General features: G+C 37.1%; 1 protein-coding gene across 7 annotated transcripts in view; it reads right to left on the minus strand.

The window, feature by feature from the left end:
- ncam1b (neural cell adhesion molecule 1b) overlaps nt 1–22,023 on the minus strand; it is a 96,481-nt gene extending 74,458 nt beyond the window's left edge. For all 7 annotated transcript variants that reach the window (XM_028464181.1, XM_028464179.1, XM_028464180.1 and 4 more), the window contains exon 1: nt 21,605–22,023. In XM_028464181.1, coding sequence (XP_028319982.1) covers nt 21,605–21,656 — 52 coding nt within the window. In that variant the 5' untranslated portion in view covers nt 21,657–22,023. The remainder of the gene's footprint in view (nt 1–21,604) is intronic.
- Nucleotides 22,024–22,455: the final 432 nt, after the last annotated feature.

Raw genomic sequence — 22,455 nt, forward strand, 5'->3', positions numbered from 1 at the left:
ATTTTGGGCTATTTTAGAATAAATACAATACTAATTATAAGAATTTGAATAGTGATTTTTCTCAATCTCAAGTAATTGTTTATCACATTTGTATACATACACACAACTTAAAAAGTAAATACTGTATAATGTATAACTTCTATAAGCTTGCTGTGTTAAAAGCTTGGATAGTTAAAAAAGAAAAAAAAAACTAAATTAAAGCACAAATACATTTAGGTGCATGGTAAATGGACTTGATTTTATATAGCGCTTTATCCCCACACTGAAGCAGTCTCAAAGCGCTTTACACATCAGCTCATTCACCCAATCATTCTCACATTCAAACACCAATGGGACAGGACTGCCATGCAAGGCACTCTTCAACCACTGGGAGCAACTTAGGGTTCAGTGTCTTGCCCAAGGACACTTCGACACATAGTCAGGTACTGGGATCGAACCCCCAACCTCTCGATCAGAAGACGACCCTCTACCACCTGAGTCACGGTCGCCCTGGTTTCTATATCATTTAATTATTTATTTTTTACTTAATGATTAGCCTATGAATAATAAAGGGCATCCATGGCTTTAGAGTATATGTCTTGAAAAGGTATGAAATGTTGATCTGTGTGTGTGTGTTTTATTTGCATCAGACTGTAGTTCATCATATTTCATTCTCCAGAGACACCTCGTAGGGAGAGGAGGTTGATGTGTCCTTTTTTAACTTTGAGCCCCAGCCCCCTCTAAAGTTCTCTGCATGGCCCTGTATGGCCACAAATAATTTTTGTATGGACAGGATACCTCAGAAAACTACAGAGATGACATTCTGAGGTATACCGCTGTGTGTCCGCCAACACTTGTGTATGCAGAGAAAGGTACAAGGTACCTCGAAGTACATTAAAATCATTAAATGAAATACATTAAATGCAATCATATCTGCTAATGATTACATGACTGCTCTGTTTTTATAAAGTCAAGTCAAAGCTTTACTTTGTATTCAGTAATAAGTGGATATCTCTTCTCATTCTCCACCTGGCTGTTGATGATACATATGCTTAGGTTGAATTGAAAAACCTTGTGTAATAGATTAGTCAATAAGTGAAGAGTAGTGTAGGAAAATGATCATTAGCAACAACTATAGAAAAAAAACCCTTTCATTTAAGGTCAAATTAAACAGAATGTATACAATGTGCTGCTGGACCAACCAAGTAGAATTGTGCACATCCTCAATGCTTACTGTAACAACAAAGAAGGCTTGGAAGGATGGGTGGGCATGACTAGAGGGCAGGCGCCAAAATGACCACTCAGCAACAAGATGCCTGTGACTACACAGAGTCCCCAAGCCTGGCACATGCACACAGCTCCCTCTATGTGACCATTCATAAAGCAGACAGGCTGGGGTGAGCCGGATAAGCATGCCTGTGGCTCCACCAGGAAGAGGATCAATAGGAGGGTGCACACCCTTTCAGATACAGCCAGATAGAGGCAGGGGCAGTGGCGGAGAGGCAGAGCAGCACTTGAGTGCTCATTATGCTGTGTAGGATGACACAGCGTGTGCAGCCACTTCTGGGAATATCTATGAGTGGAGGACGAAATGCAAAGCCTCCAAAGATTAGGGTAGACCACACAGATTGAATACGGAAAAATGTTGATGAATTTAAGATTAAGCTGAGTAGACAATTTTGTGAGCAAACTTGTGGTCAGATGAACCAGTGGAAACCAAAACTTCTTCCTGTCACTAGATAAATATAGGCCTATGTTAACTAAGGGTGTAAGATAACATTGATTCGGCGATATATAGTGATATTTCACCGTGCGATTATCAGTTTGGACCCAAAAAATGTCCAAATTAAATGTTTAGCGAAAAAAAAAACATTTAATTGCGCAAACATATGCATAGCCGGTAAACGCCCGGTCACTAGGAGTCAGTAAAGCACATCAGACCTTGTTAAACTACCTCACTCCTATATATCTAGATTAGATAGATAGATTTTTTTTTTTTCCCAATTCATTTGTTATTTATTTTATTCAATTGGTATCATATCGGAAATGAAAAAGTTGTATCGGAACATCCCTAAATGTTTGTTACCATTTACTTGTTCTCACTAGTGTAGAAAAATTAAATAAAATGCATTTATTACCTTTTTGTACATGTAAAGGTGAAATGTGTAATTATTGATATCGTGATATACATCGTATAGTTTAGTATCGGATATGTCGATATAATGAATCATGACTTGCAAATTGAGAATGGTATCGTCAGATTCATGGCCATGCACACACCTAATGTTAACTATACCCATTTCTTTCTTTTCCCTTGCTGACTGGCAAGAAAACAGTTGGCTACAGCTGAGCATTTGGACATCGCGCACCAGTGCCCAATAACACACAGATATCCTGTTTCCCAAACTAACACAGTCTCCTCCACCTGCCAACTCTTAAATGCCAGAAACACGTCTTTGTCAGTAAATAAACCAGGGTCTGCCCAAAACTGTAGCCAGGACACTGAGAGTAAAGCTCCTGCTGAACAAATATAGACCTCGGTCCCTCTCACAGCCAACCAAACCAAACCAAACCAAAGCACAGATATTGTATGTTTGAGTCATTCTCTTTTACGCTGGCTCATCAAAAGCCTCTAAGCTGTTACTTCCCTGCTGACCAAATTATTTCCAAATAAGCATTATCTGTTCACCACATACAAACATATAAACAATGATTTTCGGATAAACACAAAACCAAACAAGACAATTTTACAAAGTCTGGAAATGTATTCAACTGCATAAGTTTGAATCTTGTTTCTCTACGCCAGGCATGGGCAACTGGCGGCCTGAATGATTTTGAGTTGCCTCCAAAAGCACAAAGTGACTCCGAAATCACACAAAATGACTCCATAAATACATACAGATTTACAAGAAAATACACAAAATAAAAAACACACAAAAGAGAACTAAAATTATCACAATTACTCAAAAAAACACAAGATCACTGTAGAAATACACAAAAATAACAGATTTAGATATGGATAAGAAAAATACACAAAAGGAGAACAGATATACAAAACAATAAATTGTGCAAAAGAGATACAAATACATACAAATCTAAAAAAAAAAAAATATATATATATATATATATATATATATATATAGTTATGCAGATCCCATCACGAAATGCCTGCAATGCAAACATAACATGAACACACACATTTTTTAACAGATTTTTCTGTAGGAGTTAGTGAGTCACTTATTTTGTGCTGTGACAGCATGGCTACAAAAAAAAAAAAAAAAATATTTTTCCATACTGCTAAACACAAATGCTGTCATTTTTCTGTGCATGAAATAAAGTAAAAGAAACAAAAAACAAAAAAAAAACAATCTGCCTAATCTGATGATAAAATACACTTTTTAAATACGTTATTGCAATGAAAGTGACAACATCCATCCTGCAGTAAAAATCATGTGTCTTTGCTCCACATTATACAATTCCAGCTATTTTTGACTCTGGTTACTTGGTTAATGTATTTTGTCTTTTTTCTAACAGATTCTGTTTCACCCTGCTCTGGAGGACCAAATTGTATTAAAATGTCCTATTCATTCCTATCAGGGGCACTCAATTAATTCACCGAACAAGCCTGGCAATAGACAGATACATGGGTGCTGTATATTGCTGTAGAATTCATATGATTTACTTTTAGTGTCCTTGGTTGCTTAGAGACATAAGTGTTTGTACTGTAACAAAATGTCTATTGAGCAAGTTGGAATAAAGGCTGTGCACCCATTTTTAAAAAATACATTTAAGGATACAAGTACAGTGCCATAATATGTATTCATGTGGGAGCTTAAGTAGAGTTGTCAATTATGGCTAGAGATTATGCCATTGGCTTTGAGGGAATATATGCAGTATATCTCGATATCTCACTAAACAGACAATTCCCACTGAAACACCTCCAGTTCGGTCATCTTTACACTGCTAGGATTTGGTTTGGTTTCTTGTAAATAATATCAGGCTCTAACTCTTGATATTAAAGGTTGACCTGCAAAGAAACAGGCTTGATTCATCTAGTTTCAAATAACTTTCCAAGAGTCTTTTAGGGAACTTGTCCTTGATTATGAGCGTTTGAACAAACTCACATGATCTGTGATCACATTTCGGCTCATGGCCATTTCTTCTACATACTGTACTTCACAATAAAAAGTATAAAAAGTGTGAATATCTACAATAGAGTGGAACATCTCAGGGGAAACATGACTTTTGCTCATCATATATTTAAATTATCTAATTACTAACAGCATGTGTTTAACATGCTAATGATATGGGTTTTAATAACACTAGAATATTCATGGTACTAAGTGTATGATTGTTTGTAATATTCAAGTTCATCCCTAATGTCCTTTATTAATCCATGTCACATCTAATTGTGCTAAGCTATTATAGCTGGCTCTAAAATGCCACAACTTTCCAAAACACTTCCATTTTGCTGATTAATTAGACTAAGTAGGACAGATGAGATGGATGCGGATCAGTGCCACCAGGGCTAATTTATTCTATCCTTCCATCCGTCTTCTGTACATGCTTTTATTCCGACTGGCATCAGAAGAGGCTAAAGTGAACTCAGCCAGCAGCAGCACCCAAACAAAGAAAGGCAATCAGTGATGTAGAGAAACACACAGTGTTAAGGGAGACCTGCACGTCTTAGAACTGTCAGATATCAGATTAAGATTTGTTGATTACACCGACTAAACCGATTAACAAAATGAGTCAATGCAAATGATCTGTCGATGCATTGCTTCGCCCAGTGTCATGGTCTGAGTTTACCTCGTACTGAGATTGATTATGAGCATGCGCACAACCGGGAAATGAATTTTTGCTACTTTCGCCATGCTGAGATTTCAAAGCTAATGTTGAATGGCTCCTTTTCTCTGGGAATATACTTTTTAATAATGTATTCTTCCTTTCACTAATTTCCCATTTCTCAATACGAATAGGAGTAGTTTATTCTCCAAAAAAACATGATTATAATATACAATGCAATAAATAACAGTAAACCTAATGTAACTTTACAATAATAAGCTGTTGTATTCATATAAATCTGATCATGGCAATCATATCTTTTTATCATTGGTCTATTTTTTAATTGATTGTCGTCTGATGTAATGTTTTAAGCATTTTTTTAAAATCGGTACAGCAATCTCTGCGCATGGCTAATCCAGCACGGGTACATCTCGGTACTTAGCGGTCACGTACTGAGATTGTAAAAGAATCTCAGTACGGAGGTAAACTCAGACCGTGACACCGGACTGATTTTCTTGAAGCACCACTGCCCTTATTTCCTCTATTGAACTGTTGCTTTGTTACTACTACTACTGGTTAGAATCAATGGGAAGTTCACTGGAAAGAAAAAGACAGGGTGTCTAAAGTGTAGAACCACTATTCAGTCTGACATTGATGCCATTAATTCATACTAGCCCAGGGTCAAATAATAAGTATTCAACCATCCAAATTAAACCATTATTTTCTACTGAAGTGCACACATTTTAGTGTGTAGTAATGACCTATAGGGAATTTTGCTAGCCTATTCATCAACATTGTAATTATACATTTTTATGAAACTATACGAAAACATTCTGGGTTTTTTTTTGTTTTGTGCAATCAGCATATTTTCTAAGGGTTGTCTAAGGTTGTCCCAAACCGATATTGATATCAGCAATAAAAACACCCAAAAAACTCTGCTCCAGCACCTCTATCCATACATTTTAGTTTTTATTGTATTCATTCGTCAGGGTCTTATAATTCATGTTTTATTTATTTTATTCAACTGTAGAATAGCTTATGTTTAAGGTTAAAATGTATGTAACTCTATTGCTCATGTTTTGAGTAAAACCACTTGATCACTTTCTAACATTCCACACTAAAAAATAATTAACGAAAAAATACATGATTTGTATTTATTGAATTGGATTGTTCTCAGTTCCGGGCAATATTGAAGATTGCAATATTGGTATCATATCGGAAGTGGAAAAGTTCTATCGGAACACCCCTAATACTTTCATCCTAAGTAAAGCCACAACACCATCTGAAAGGTTGAAAAATATTTCTTGCATATGTCTGTCATACAGGGTTAAACCCACACACACGATTAGAATGATTGTTATTCTCAAAGATTACAAAGTGAAAAATATATTTTGACATGGTGAGAAAGTAACCGCTGACAAAATAAGCTTTCTCTTTGTTTGAAAGGTTAAGATCTACATGAACCTGATGACTACATATCGCTTCTGTCTTTTCAGTCAGACATGTCAGCAACCCGAATGCTGTGATTCATTTATTTGGCCCGTCATAATCTACAGACAAACTTGACAAGCAATGATTCATGAGAAACCTGTTACTACACCTGCTGAAAAATCTGTTCTTGTTTACTGGAAGCACAAACCATCCATTGGTCTGCTAGCATTAAAGCCTATGCACAAACACATGCTCCAGACCTCACATACTGTATACAATATCATCCAACACAGTTATCTCATTGAAATAAACTCAAGATAAGCTTTGGTTTAGCCAGAGTTTTGATTTTGATTTATTGTAAATAGATATTATTCTAATATTTCCATATTACTACAAAAGCAGAGAGGAAAGCCCAAGTTTGGGTTACGCAGTCTTAGAAAAAGAATGCTCGGCATCTTCATAACAGCTCTGCTGAGGACGACAGATGGCACAAACGTACCTTATGACATTCGCCCATACACAAACACACACGCCTTATTGGCCAATCAGGCTGAAATGTAAAAATAGATGCTGAGCTACAGCGAGCCTCCAGAGGCTGCACAAACGTTTCTTGGGACTAGAATTTCCAAAGAAATTGCTTGAGGAGTGACCGCCTTTGGCAATAATTTAGCATATATTTAGAATATGTTTATTGTATTTTTTGCTCAATGGTTTTTACTGAAGTGCAAACATTTTTTTCATGTTTTTCTTACATTAAGTGTAAATTACCTACATTACCACTATTCAGTATTCACCAACATTGTAATATTTGCAACCAATAAAGGAACAGACTCTATTAAAAATTTGTTGAAAGAAAACTCCCCTTTCTAGTAGGAGTTACAAGACAGACTGCGTTCATATATCTGGAATTCCAAACTTTCCTTAAACACTCATGAACTTTCATGGTACCATCTAATACCACTTCCAAAAAAGGGAAAGGCAGGATGTTCCTTAAAGACGTGCAAAATTAACTGTTTTGGGCCTTCAAACTCAGGTCCAAAGCTGGGGACCTCTGACCTTCCAAGGAGAGAACTGCCAAACATACAATAACCAACTGCAGGACTGTGGAAAACACAGAGCTCCTATTTCACCTTTTTATTTCAAACTGAGAACAAAAGAAAACCTGTTATTATATGCTTAAAAGTCACAAAAGAACCATATGATATCTATGTGAAAGCTCTAAAATGCATATATGTTATAACTGTCTGAAAAGCCTTTCCCTGGTAAAAATCCTAATATTCATAGAATATAATAACTGGTAACTGTAAAAGGGTTTAAAATGTCCAAAACAACACAAATGTTGTATCAAAAGATAACCCACTGTTTAATCTCATCTAATAGGAAGAAGAACATGATTTTTGAACAACAATATTTCACCGTTGTTAATACCATTACTCACTGCTAATTTCTTGAAGTGATACTGTGTTTTTCTAAACAAAATGTGGTATTAAAATTATCTACGAATGACGATATATCCCTTTCTGAAATCGAAGAGAAGATATGAATTATGCTGAATTGATTAGTATGGTTTTATACGTTTAGAATCTTCCCTTTGTTGTCTGTCCCACTGACACACAAGACCACAACTCCACACGCTGGAGCTCACTGACCGGTCACAATCATAATTTTTGAATATCTAACAGAAACCCATCCTTTAGGAGGCATTCTCCAAAGTTACTTTTAAAGAATTCTTCTAAGAGAAACTTCAGTTCCTGGGGTGCTGGTCATCGTCAGACTCACCTTGTTTCACGACTTGCTCCGCTAAAGCTTCTTCAAAGAGAGCAGAACTTGCAACGTTCCCTCTCAAAACAAACTTTGTTCCTGCAGTTGAGAGCTTAGAACTCTGCAGCCTTCACGCCTTTCAGGTATGAAAACCGAGGTCCACGGACCTGACACATACAACACATACAAACTCCCATAACACAGCGTGCACCACACTTATAATATGCTTTACCCACTGATAAATGTCATATCTGTTGTGCGTTTAACCTGTGCGTTGTCCCTTTTCGTTTTAGGAGCTCATTACCTTTAATTTCTTTATTCTAATATGTATTTTATTTTCTATTAAAATATTTAGCCCAGTTATTTCCCTAGAATAGCAATTTCACTTATCTACATATAATCATACTTTTATCTGCTTAGAAATGTATCTCATTATGATTGAATTAACACATTTGTTTGTTTGATTGAATGATGTAATAAAAGGTTCATTTGCATTCTCTATTCCTCTAATTTATAACGGCTGTGATTATGGTGTAGATTGCTGTTCGAATTCACTTTTCCCTGGTTTCAAATTAATGGGTTTAGTCTAAAAACTTAGACATAGTTCTCCTGTGAAAAAGGAGTGGCACCTGGCATTTTTTAAAGTAATATTAATAATCATCATTCATATTCTCTTCCTCCTACAGAAATATATTCATTATACATTTTGCCAAGTAGGCTTACATTTTAATAAAATTTCTTAGAAAAATATGATTTTTTAAAAGATGTTTTTAAGGGTGATAATAAACAGGATAATAGTATACACAATAAAGTCAACAAAACTAATAACAATAAATACTTAACGCAACTTGTTATGAAAGTGGAGAGAATGTTTGACAGAATGTTTAACAGTTTGGAATTTTAATTAAAAAAATATGAATGGCGTAATCTGTTATGAAATCTATGTTGGTGCAAAATGTTAAAGTGTCACATGTGTATGCAGTAGTATCATTAACTTACATCAACTACAACAACACCCTGACCTTGTTCAGTCAAAATGTGTCTGATTTTGTTCAGCTGTAGCAGTTCATACAAAGAAAGCAGCCATATACTGTCATAAGGAAGAAAATGGTCCTTTGCAGGCACCCCACCCCTTTGTCTGCCAATGGTTTTGGTTGTGGACTAATCTCCAGTGGGAGTATACTTGCACAAGTCACCCGCATCCTACTGGGAATAGACAGCATTCATGCAGTACAGGAACAATTTTTTGTCAGCATTAATTTAAAATGGAAATGTAATAGAAAAGGAAATCCTAATGTATTAATTTAGCCTGGCTGTGCCTCCAAAGCTCTTGACATGGTTGAAAATGTAAAAGTATTAATAATGCAGTTGTAATTAGGTTACAAAATTACTTTGTAATAATAAATGTGTGCAATATTTGCATTATAGGACTGGTTGAAAATTGCAACATGATCAAGTTCATAAAAAAACCAGGGAAGCTGGCAAAAATCAGCACACACACATACAAAGTCCCTAGTTAGCACAGTCTGCTTCATGGATGTTTGCCTCCTTTTTCAATTTTTTCAGCATGACTGAATGAAAAAGTCTCATTTTGCAACGTCTAATTCTTTGCTTCTCAATACTTTCGGAAACATCACATTGTTTACTTGTCCACAATTTTTTTTGCCAATATTATAAACAGACTAAGTACAAGCAAAAGGCAGAAATGCATGTACTAACGACACAAAATTTCAGACAATCTGAACAAAAACAGGTAGCCTATTATACTGCAGAGCAAACAGAGTCTGCCTTGTGTGAACAATAAGAATCGACCATAACAACTATCTGGAAATTCAAATTGCATAAAGATTTCTTCCAGAGGAAAAAACTTATTTTTTTGGAAATCTATATTTCTACGTTTATCTTTATTTAATCTTTATTATTGATAGATAACCACTGGTGTATTCCTTGTACCCACTAACATTATGCTTGTTTTCTGCTTTGGCTTTAGCTAGCAAAGAAAGTTGGAAGGCGAGCACTCAGCGGTTAATGTCAATAAGTCATACTATGAAGAGATCCTTTTGGAAACAGTGAGAAAACAGCACACAATGACAGAAAAGTTCCCCAAAACAACCGAGCTGGTCATTAAACCTCGAAAGTAACTTTAAATATTAGCCACACGGGGAAGCTACATGTATATTTAAAGCCTTTTTTCTCTAGGATATTTAAAAGTTGTTGACATTTCGATTACAATGGTTTAAAAAATAGTCTTGAGAAATATGTTTAATGCATTTAAAGGGTGTACTTGCATTATTATAATATTATATGACCATTACTATAATAGTTTGGTCTCAAAAAATGTTGACAATAATATAATTTATCTGGAATACTTTGTGGGATAATATATCATCCTGCAAAATGAGAAACTCAAAATTCAAGCTGAAATACCTCTTAGCTCATAGACTTGTCTAATTGCCTTTATCTTTTCCCCCTCAGACTGCTGTGCTGACTTATGAATGGACGTTCCTGTAATTCAATGAATCTAACTGCAAGTGAAGCTTTAAGCATGTTGCCATGGTTGCTGTGCTGGAAACAATGTGCTACTTTTCATAATTCTTAGATTAATTGTTTTGTTCTTATCTGGTCCTGGTGTGTAACAACTGGTAATTTATTAGCAATTTAGATTGGAAAAGGAAAAACATGAATGCGTTTTCTAATATCATTGTAACGAGAACTTATGATTATGTTAATTAAAGGAAAATGAAAACTTTCGTCATGTAATGAATGTTCCCCAACTTTATTCATCAATGGTGATGGGGAAGTGGAATGTATCCCTAATCGGGATAATCATTTCAGGGTGGATGGGATACAACGCAAAGACTATTAAAGCATATTGACTGAGACACGACGTGATCTTTCTGGTGGTGAGATTAAAAGATAGACAAGTATATGTTTACAACATGAAATTATATTTTTATAAAGAGTCCAGGTTCAGTTAAATGTTAAAAATGGCAGTGGTTTGACTGAGTCCTACAGTGTTCTCTGAATCTGAAATAAACTCTTGAATCATTTCAGCTACACCCCATGTCAAAAGGGCGTGTGCAATCTAACACTGGCAGTTATTGTGGGAAATTCAGTCCTCTAAATAAAACACCTTCAGCATCTCTGAAAATGTATTTTGCATTCTGGTTCTAGCTCCGATAAGTGTAAATATGAGACTAATAATGAAGCTATGATTATAGAGTGACTCAATGTAAAAGGTCACAACACCTCCAACTAACTTATTTTAGAAATGATAAAATACCAATGTCGCATGAGTCTGAGTCATGAGTTTTATGCTGTATTCTTCAGTATTAGTTCCTACATGATTGCCTTGGCTTTCTAGGTTGGTAACCTCTTAAGGTCTGAAACTTAATTTGGGCTGTCTCTCTATTGTTGGTCCTCATTTATGTGTTTGAATGTGGTGTATTTATTGTTGTTGTGTTCAGTTTCAGGACATACAAGAAAGTTTCTCTCATATTATCATAAATGTCAGTAAGATTGCTGCATGGAATGCATTGACTTTAAAAAGAAAAAAACATGTACATTAATGAACATGCAGTACATGTTAATGTAAATTGCTTACTTTAATTTACCATAAGAATGTGTTTTCCATCACAATAATGTGGATAAAATCTTCCAATATCAACAGGCATCAATAAATCCTCAGCACAGATGGATAAATGGACGATCTGACAGACTGACAGATGGATGGATGGAGTATAATACCTTTCTTACCTCCGAAGAAGCAACAAGGATTCTTTTTCTGTAAAAATCTAAAGCAGTTCCTCCACGTTCTAGCTTTGCAAATGCCTTTTAAAATATCTGTTACATAAATTTCTCTATTATACGGCTTTAATTCTAATGAAATAAAGTCTAATTCCATGCCTCAGTGATATCACTTTCTAAATTTTTCCTCTCCTTGCGCTCCTAAAGTCCTAATGCCGAGACGTGTCCTCATAAAATCTAATTAAATTTAAAACGATGTGACACTTAACTCATACTTGGTGCTTTGGGGTAATAAATCCACAGAAATGTTGGCTACCTCGACATGACTACAAATATTTTCTGAATAAGAACTTAAGAACTTATTTTAAGAGTAACTAAGCCCCTGCTTTCTGCTGAGCTGCCACTAGGGGGGGGGGGGTTATTAAAAAAAAATTATAATCATTTATGAGTAATACTCCTGACACAGTAAGACACGCCCACTCAGGCAGCACATTTATAATAGGCACTATAAATATTGATCAGGTGGAAATGTCCTAAATGGATTGTGGGCGCATTGTGACGCGCTGAAGACGCTCAGTCCTGATTCCCTGGGATTTGTACCCCTTATTAGTGCGTCGATTGATGTTTGCACACGTTTAATTACCCCTAAACCTTTAGTGAATCTGCCCCAAAGTGTCTGTACATACACATATAGCTTGATGAACCCTCTGATTAGACCAGAATCTGCTCTTAATAGAAACACAGAGTCAAAAACATCACAGCTGCAGCAGGCTGTACACAAACGCTGTACACAAAGAGCAGCCAAACTAATTTTGCGCCAATGTCATTTTACATCTGCCTTAAGGAGAACAGCTTCTCAAATCAAAACAAGTATTTTTGTGATTTCCTCCCGTAGCTATCTTGACAGTGAGACATGTACAGCAAGCGGAGCTGCAAGTTGACGAGCGAGTCTCACTTTGACAGAGTAAGTTTGCTCTGTGAAAATGAAAGTAAATAACTATTCCCTCAAACATTGTCCGTTCAGAATATGATCAAAAGCAGAGAAGTCAACATTAAAATTTGACATGCTGCATATTGGCTGAAACCAATATAAGAAAATTTGATCAAATTCAGACTCAAAGTTCAATATTTTAATTAAAAACTCATATACTGTTATTTTAAACATGGAGTTGATTCTTCATAACTACAACTGACATATTTAGAAAAAACCCCCCAACATTTTCACAGGATATAAAGTTTCTACACGGCCAACTTGCTCCTGGTTTGTGCCATGGCGTGTCACAGATATCATGAAAATGCCTGATATTTTCTAAAAACATGTAGGTGAGGGTATGTTCTGTTTCAGGAAGTGAATTGGCTGGTGTAAAAGTTGGTGAGAGTCAAGCATGCTGATTCCATTCGACTTCTAAAGTACGAACTAGATGTAAATCAATCAATCCCATTAAGAAATTAGGGCACAATTTTGGGAAATTTATGCCAGTAATGACAACAAATTATAGAGAGGCAATGGTGATGACTTGTTCCTGTTTTTCAGGGTCGCGTGGGTCTGCCAGTGCCTATTTCCGGCTCACACTGGGCGCTTGGCGGGGATACACCATAGACAGGGCGCCAGTCCGATATGTTTGTTTTAACGCTTATTTTGAGCTGAAATACTAGTTTTAGGAGTTACTTTTGCTTTTTTCCCCATCTTAAACTAACATTGTACAACTACAAAATTTAAAAACAAGGAAAAACAATATCTTCCTGACTTCCATTCCTGGTATCACTCGCTATGGCTGTTTTCTTGTGTTGAATCAGCCAACAGAGTGTATTGTGCCTTCACATGCTGACTACAGTGACTGCATCTCAAGTAAGCCTAGGGGAAGGCACGGAGGACCAAATTTTCAGTGCTCCACACATATTACGTATCCTCCTGTTATAATAATGAATGAACCATGGTATGCATGCATGTATGTATGCATGCATGAGAAAGCACACATATTGCTTCACTTCCTGCAGCACAAAAGCAGAGCAGAGCAACATACTAGCCAGCAGCATGTTGCTTTATTATGATGAAAACTGAATCTAATTTCCTAAATCAGACACTGTAAGAACAAGAAGACCCAGAATGTAAGAGCTGGGAAAACACACACGGGCGTGCCCATCATGAAATTTGGGACACAGTTCCTTGGAGCATGAATAGTGACATGATTATAAGCTCATGTCTTCTTCCAGAGCCCACCCACCAAGGCACAGACAGAGCTGTGATGACTTAGTTTAGGCCACAGGAGTGCTGTCCTTTCACTGCTTCCGAAACCGCAAAATAAAACAGAAAGGCTACAGTGAGCCAAGATGTTTTTTAAGTGCATAACAACCTGGGTAAAATAGGAAACCAGTCCTTATTTACAAGTGCATCACCTGGAGAAAAATGTGCAATGATTTGTCAGTGTGCTATGGGGTTTATACTGCTGAAAGGGACTCCTTTGGCTATAGATGGACTTTGAGGCTCAAAAACCATTATAAAGTGATTTTTTTTTCATGATACCTCCCCTTTAAAGCACTTTAGTTTTTTTCTTTTGGAATGCATGTTTTGTTTTATTTGAAGGGCTAATATAAGTGAAAAACTTTGTTGTGCTTTTTTTGAAAAGCAAAGGCTACTGGAATACTTGAAAAAATGTCAAAATATTCAATAAACATTTACTTCTGTAAAAAAAAAAAAAAACGTCTAAAAATTTATTCTAGGCTATTTATGCACTATTAAAAAAATAAAAAAAAAAAAAAAGTGAAAAACAACCGAATTCGATATTTGGTACTCGGCCAAGTGTTTATATTTTATTCGGCTTCACCCACAAATTTTAATTTCGGTGCATCCCTAATTCTTGCTATTCTAGCATCGGAATGATATCGGCTAACACCCAAGGCAGCAATGTCGGTATCATATTGGAAGTGAAAAAGTTCTATTGGGACACTCCTAATACTGCCAATTCAAAAGTAGCAGGTTAATAATACCGGAAACACAGCACAGAGCAACACAATCTCCCTGTTACATATTTGGTCAGGTTATTGACATTTTTACCAATTAATTGGTAAATGCTATAATCAGCTCTTGATCTAACTTTGCAAGTGTATCTCATTGGAATCATTTTTCTTCTTTGTGCACTTATTTCTGCACAGGATCGAAGAGGTTTGCCCGTGACTATCCCAGCCCCCAGTGTCTGCATCCTGGAAAGGATTCCAAAGAGAGAGATGAGATGAGAGTCAGCTCTCATTCACTCCTAGGGGTAATCTATCTGGATTCTTTCCCTGCCAGAAATCAACTAATTTTGTTAGAGCTAAAATAGCAAAATGAGTGACACTGTTGCCTTTTATCCGAGACATTTATAAGCATACGTCATCTTTCTAAATATGACGAGCCTGTTTGAGTCACAGGTCATGACACTGTCGTTCAGTGATTCTTTGTGTTTTGGAAATATCACTTCAAAGGTTCCACATGAAGAAGCAAAATGAAGACAAACCTCTTTAATTAAAACTGAATAAACATTAATTTTTATTCCTCACAGAAAAGACACAGATGTTGGAACAGTAGAAGCTGATGAGTGTAAAGACAATTGCTAAGCATCACTTTGGTAAGCACACCCTGAGGAAAGCATGTTTATGTTATTCCTGCAGAACCTCTGGAGGTCACAGCCCACATGTCGTGTCATCTTTTTAGCGTCCTGAGGCGACAAATCTCCTCTCAACTCTCTCAGACCTGGATCTGTCTCATTCACTTCCATCAAGAGGCTAGCAGCCCAGACAAAGACCAAACCAGAGCCTATTAAGGATTTCCTTTTAATCTAAATTAAATGATTTCAATTTTTCAAAATGATCATGCAGCAAACTTTAGAGCTATTGAGTCTACCGATTGCAGCAATAACAAAAACGCTAACCTAACATCTGCACTGTTATTCTCGGTGTATTAAATAATTCCAATACTTCTGAAATAAATAGGTGTCTGTCAGTTATTTTTAGGAATTGTCTTTCCAGCATCAACATCTGTTTGCCTCCATTAAATATTAAATTGTAAAACAGACTGATTAATGAAAAATCAATTCAAGCTGAGAAGTAGCTTGTCAGTCTGATTCACACTGATTTCAAACAGATTAGGTTTTGGATATAGAACTGACATTTTTATAATGTCTGTCTGATTGAATAATTTTCCAAATACAGATTGTTAAGACTTTAAAGATCCCATGTCATGTTATTTTTCACCCATCTCCCGTTATTCTCCCGTTTTAGCCTCTGAAAAGTCACTTTCTGAGCAATTCTACACAATCAAGCTGATTTGCGGCCTACTTATGCATATTCATGCATGAGTGGGTGTATCTATAGACGGGACACTGACTTCCTCCTCCCCGCACGGTGACGTATAGCCAGAGGACGGCCCGCCTTCCTCCCACCCACTCCGTAGCCGAGCTCATGCTTCTTTATAAACACGAGACAGAGCTTGGGGCGGGGCGTTCACCGGTACATACATAGACTGTAGAAAATACATACATAGCACTGCGCGAAGGATGCTGACATGCTCACCTTCGTGGGCGTGTCTGTTTACATGTCAATCATGGCAGAGAGCTTCCTGGAGGCGCGGCTTCTCCAGCTCAGTGCCGCTTCAAATTTGTCATAAAAGTGAGAACGCGGCAACAAATTGAAGCGAGGTGTTTGGGCTCACCCTGCAGTAAGAAAGGAGCAAATCACCCTCTAACTAATGATTGAGGGAATCAATGAAAAAAAACACTTTAGGCATGTGTATGAAACACAAATAGCACTTTTATCATGTTTAAAGCATGGAAAAGTCGATTAAGCTTAACATGGGCCCTTTAAGTACAAATACAATTTTGTAGTGTAAAACTTGACGCTGGATGTCAATAGGTCGTTCAGGTGTATAAATGTTTTGGCAAAAATGTAAACAAAGACAGTATTCAAAAATGCATTCATATTAATGAAAGTGGTTTTTCGGATGATGGTCATTTATTTGTTAGGGCATTACAAACAAATGTACATGTCAAAATGTTGAGCATTTGGAATGAATTAACCCTCAAAATTAGGGATGCACCAAAATAAAACCAAAAACCAAACCAAAACCAAAAACTGAAAATGAGAAAACCAAGGCCAAAATTCTGGAATACCGAAATTATTTCTCGTCTTTACAACATCCTGTTTCAGTCTGCTTGTTTCGGTGAAAAATGGCCCAAAAGGGCATTTTTGGTTTTCGACCGAAAATTTTTGGTGGCTTGAATTTCGGTACATCACTACTCAAAATATACATTTCTAATTTCTACTAGCTGGGATGGACTGGCGCCCTGTCTAGGGTGTATGAATGAATGAAATCTTTTTCAGTACGGTACAAGGCTGCAGTCTTTTGTCCGATGAACTCTGAAAAAAGTGACCAAGGATAAATACTGTGCTGGATGACATCATGCGCAGACAAAGCTGCTACTGCTGCTACTGTGAGACTAAATGTGAAGCATTATGATGTAATGTCTGACTAACAAAACAAAAAAGAAAAACCAAACAAAAATGTCTGACTGAGAAGTCAGTCTGACATTTTATTTAAGATTAAAATAAGTTGCAATAAAGGTAGGAACTTTCTTTTACCCTTTTGTGGCCAAACCATTAATTTTCAACAGGCAATTAAAGTCCCATTCTGTTGGGTTCTAACCACTCACTTTGGTTACGTAACTATGCATAAGTGTTTGTTTTATTGGTGTAGGAGACTGAAGGTCTATCAGCGGTGTTTGAAAATAAACCATTAGTTTTGCACAAAAGGTTTTGGTCAACCTTTCTGAATAGATTCCAGATTCAAGGAATAAAGCAGCAGCAGCCTACATCATTCAAAATCAATTGCCCCTCAAGGTCAAATAAAGGTTTTGAATCTTGAATCAAACCAATTGTCTATTTCTTAAAATATTAGTGTTTCTAAACTCTGACAGTAAGATTTGCAATAATAAGTTTGAAAAAGCTGGTATACAGTATATTTGTCTTGTTTTACCAATGAACAGAAAGTAAAGGCAACCATGTCCTGCATTTGCTATAAAATCCCAAATGTATTTATATAATTTTGACTCATCATTTGCTTTTCAGACAATCTATGCAATCGACCTGGCTGAGTCTGGCTCAGAGAAAAAATAGCTTGACATACAGTAGGTTTCTTTTTCAAGGATGTGCTCAGAGTTTCCTCCAGGCACATTACTGTATACTGTTTAGGAGACATACCGAAAACCCTATAGTGATCTAGCATTGAAGTATGGTCAGGTCTTGTACATTTATACTAGTTTTGCCTCTTCACAACCAATTAAGCTATAGACTTGCCAAGACAAATCGAGGCTCCAATTTTCCATAAAAAAATTTCTTCAATTCCTTTGCAGAGTTTACGTTATTTCCACAGCAGTTTACCCTTCCCATTTTCCTAATAACTCATTACTGGCTTTTAAACTTCACGGAATTGTGCCGCCCCCAATCATTCTTTACATTATGTTTAAGTGAGTTAACTATTGTTATTAATTTCACATTTTTCCACTGTACTTGCGCAAAAAACACTCGCACTAAAAATCACACAAGATGTGCAGACAAAGAAAAAGAAAAAAGAAAAAGAAAAAAAATTGTTTAACAACTATTGGTCTGCTAAAGTTTCTACACATCAGGCCACCTGTTTCAAAGTGGTAAATTATCTTAAATAATGTCCATAAGGCAAGGCAAGGCAAGGCAAATTTATTTGTATAGCGCATTTCATACTCAAGGCAACTCAATGTGCTTTACATGATAAAACATTCAATTGTTCAAAATCAATAAGAACATTTAAAATCAACAGTAAAATCAATTAAAATCATCAGTAAAATCAATTAAAATCATCAGTAAAATCAATTAAAATCATCAGTAAAATCATCATGACATCAACAACATGACTAAAAATCTCGCTCTCAATCATATGCAGTAGAGAAAAAAAGTGCCTTTAACTTTGATTTAAAAATGTTCACATTGGATGCTGACTTCAGCTCTGCTGGCAGTTTATTCCACTTCTTTGCAGCATAACAACTAAAAGCAGCATCACCATGTTTACTGTGAGCTCTGGGCTCCACTATCTGACCTGTGTCCATAGATCTGAGAGACCTGCTGGGTTCATACCTGACTAACATGTCACTGATGTATTCTGGACCAAACCCATTCACAGATTTATACACCAGCAGCAGAACTTTAAAGTCTATTCTGAGGCTGACTGGGAGCCAGTGTAAAGACTTTAAAACTGGAGTAATGTGTTCTGACCTCTTTGTTCTGGTTAAGACCCGAGCTGCAGCGTTCTGAACCAGCTGTAGCTGTTTGATGCTCTTTTGGGGGATTCCTGTCAGAAGATCATTACAATAGTCCAGTCTGCTGGATATAAAAGCATGGACCAGTTTCTCCTGATCTTTCTGAGCCATTAAACCTTTCACTCTGGAGATGTTCTTTAGGTGGTAGAAGGCTGTTTTTGTGATAGATTTGATCTGACTGCTGAATGTAAGATCTGAGTCAATCAGAACACCAAGGTTTTTGACTTGGTCTTTAGCTGTTAAAGATCAAGACTCAAGATAATTGCTGACAGCTGTCCTCTTTTCCTTGTTACCAAAGACAATCACCTCCATCTTGTCATTGTTTAGTTGAAGGAAGTTTTCACTCATCCAGCAGTTTACTTTTTCTAAACAGTCACACAACACCTCAATGGGACCATAGTCATCTGGGTTCAGTGATAGATATAGTTGTGTGTCATCTGCGTAGCTCTGATAATCAACCTTACAGTTCTGTAAAATTTGTCCTAAAGGAAGCATATAAAGGCTAAACAGAAGAGGTCCAAGAACAGATCCCTGAGGAACCCCACAGGACATTGGTAATCCGTCAGATTCAAAGTTTCCAATGTAAGGGTAGTATTTTTTTGCTAACAGAGACTGAGATTCCATTTTATTTAAATTGTTTGTTTTGTTTAAAATATTTAAAAGTTCTTGATATTCTAATTACAATAGTAAAAATTACTAATGAGAAATACAAGTTGATAGCATTGGAAAGGGTGTAGTTGCAATATTAAATAAATAATAATTTCAAAACGTTAATTCAGTTATTGCCGTTCGGTTTCTGCAGTCACGGAAAATTTTAGAAAAGATGAGCGCAAAGCTATTCTGAGCTACAGTAAAAAAGAACAACTGCTGATAGGAATGACAGAATATGAAGGGGACATGTCGCAGTAGGAGTGGAAAAGCTTTACTTGTCATTACGAGGTCTTTTTGTGCAAATGTTGCTTCTTTTTCATCAGGCTGCTTCAGTTTTCCAGGTACATACCTCCCAGAGTCATCAGATTGTGTATAAACAGTAAATTATTAAATAGGAGTGTTTGTAAGCGCCTGTGGCATGGAATAAGCTTGAGGAAAATATGCTTGAAATCATTACTTAGCAAACAAAGGATGTTAGAATAGACATTTTAACCTTAAACCTAGAAATATTACTGATTACAGATTTTTAGCCATAAGAAAATGATTTTATAATGTAAAACATACTATAATTCCTTGCAATAATACATCAAACTGTAATATTTTGTTGTTTAATGATGATCTGCTGTTTGGTCATAACATGTGCAATAGATAGAAAGGTAATAAGGTATAGTTGACATTCCATGAAACAGAATGGAAAACTTTAAGCTACAGACTCCTTAATGTATGCTAGTACACAATGCAAAATATTCAAGTGCAATTTCCTGTTAATTAAAAGGATTACATGCGTGTGCTTCAGGGTGTCAGTGATGACCTCCCACTGCAGTATCTCCAAACCTAATGATGTCACAGGGGGGGAAGAACCTGTTTCATTGGATAATCTCCTCCAGTTTAATATGAAATGTTCCAATGAGCAGCACAGAGAGGATTGTTACACTCCTGTGACACTACGATAGGACTCCTTTGCCTCCTCCTCACCCCTCCTCTCACTCTTGCCTGAGGAACACCCCTCTGCACATATGGGATCTCATCTCACAGGAAGGATTCTAAGCATATTATAAGCTCAAGCATAGTGCAAACACAACCATCCCCAAGTTAATGTTAGCCATTGAAATAATCGTGATCGAAATGCAATTGAACACAAACAGTCCTTCAATTAGACTTATGTAACGACACATTTTTCCAACTTGGAGGATCTCATTTCAAAGCCTTCACCGTGGCATCAGATTACATAACAGATGATTCAGAGTAGAAGTTGTGCCTGCACACAGAGAGAGAGAGAGAGAGAGCTAGGGGGATAGAGAGAATAAACCTCCTGTTTCCCTGATACGAGCATCCTTTGTCAACATCCCCTCATCTTCTGTGACATCCTCCCAGCTGCACGCATGGGTGACTGAAAGGCAACAGACTGTATTATAATGTTACACTACTACATTCATTCTACCTTCCATCTGAGAGACTGTGAGTAAAACCAGGAGGTTTGTGAGACCAACATCCCTCCCCATCACCAACACTCACGTCCCATCCTTGGTACCAGTCCTACAAGCCTTTCTACACACAAATAGGTTGTGCACAATACGATTTTACACCTGAATGATTTTTTCTATTTTATTAAATACTCAATAATTTCCTCCCTCAGCACATAGGTTCGAACCTGAAAGGGGGGGGGGGGGGGGGAGGGGGGTGCTCTGCTGTGTTTGTGTTGCCGTAGAAAATAATTCCCTAGCCTCAATCAGCCTTTTTAAGAGCACTGCTACTAAGCTAATTAGCCGCCGTGTCACACCTGCTCCGCGGATGGGAGTAGCAGGACGCCTGCGGTCCTATCCTGCATCAAAACACTGAACAGAATAGACAGAATGTCCATAGCAGGAGCATAAACCCGAGTGTGTCACATTGACGAGTTGAGCACAAAGTTTGTGTTTTTTTCTTACCTGCGCTGCTAAAAAGAAGCAAAGCTAAAAAGGTATCCCTTGACTGGACCATCGCAACTCCCCGAGTGTAAAGGTGCACGTCCAGACCGCAGCTCGCCGTCAAATCTTTCCCACGGATGTGTCTGTCCTTGGGGGGGGGGTTCTTTTTTCTCTCTCTCACTCTCACTCAGCAACGGTGCATCCTAATCAAAATGTAAGAGCTGGGTGGTAATGAAGTGTCAGCAGAAGCAGGAGGAATGTCGGTGATGACAGGCGGCGGTCAGGCGGAGATTAGCGGTGATGATGAGCGCCAGTGCTCGGTTCAAAGTCTGACTGACAAGCGGAGCCTCCTCACACGATGAGGATTACTCCGCACGGGCGGAAACAAGAGCCCTCCCTTCAAGTAGTGCCGGTGTCGTGTACTGAGTTCACATCGTGTACTGAGATTGTATATGCGCATATATGCGCATGCACGCACATGCGCACTACCGAAAAATGAATTTTTGCTTTAAAAAAAAATATTTTTTTTTTTTTTCAAAATGAACGGAAACGTGTTGTATTTGTTTATCGGATGATGTTAGGGTTAGGGTTATCATCTCAGTACGGAGGTAAGCTCAGTACGTGACACCGGGGTCAAGGGAACAGGAAAAGACCCTACTTCCACATAGGGATCAGTAGGATGTTAGAGAACAAATAAATATATTTATCCTCGATAAATACAGAGGAAAAAAGGTTTTCAATTTACATCATCATCATCATCATACACCATCAGCCATGCTTCTTTAGAATTAGCCAATAAGCCACAAATGACTGTTGATAATGTACATTAACAAAATGCCGTTCATTACAGACAATGGATGTCTTTGCACATA

This window comes from Gouania willdenowi, chromosome 13 (genome assembly GCF_900634775.1).
Source record: "Gouania willdenowi chromosome 13, fGouWil2.1, whole genome shotgun sequence".
In the NCBI taxonomy this organism is placed as follows: Eukaryota; Metazoa; Chordata; class Actinopteri; order Blenniiformes; family Gobiesocidae; genus Gouania; species Gouania willdenowi.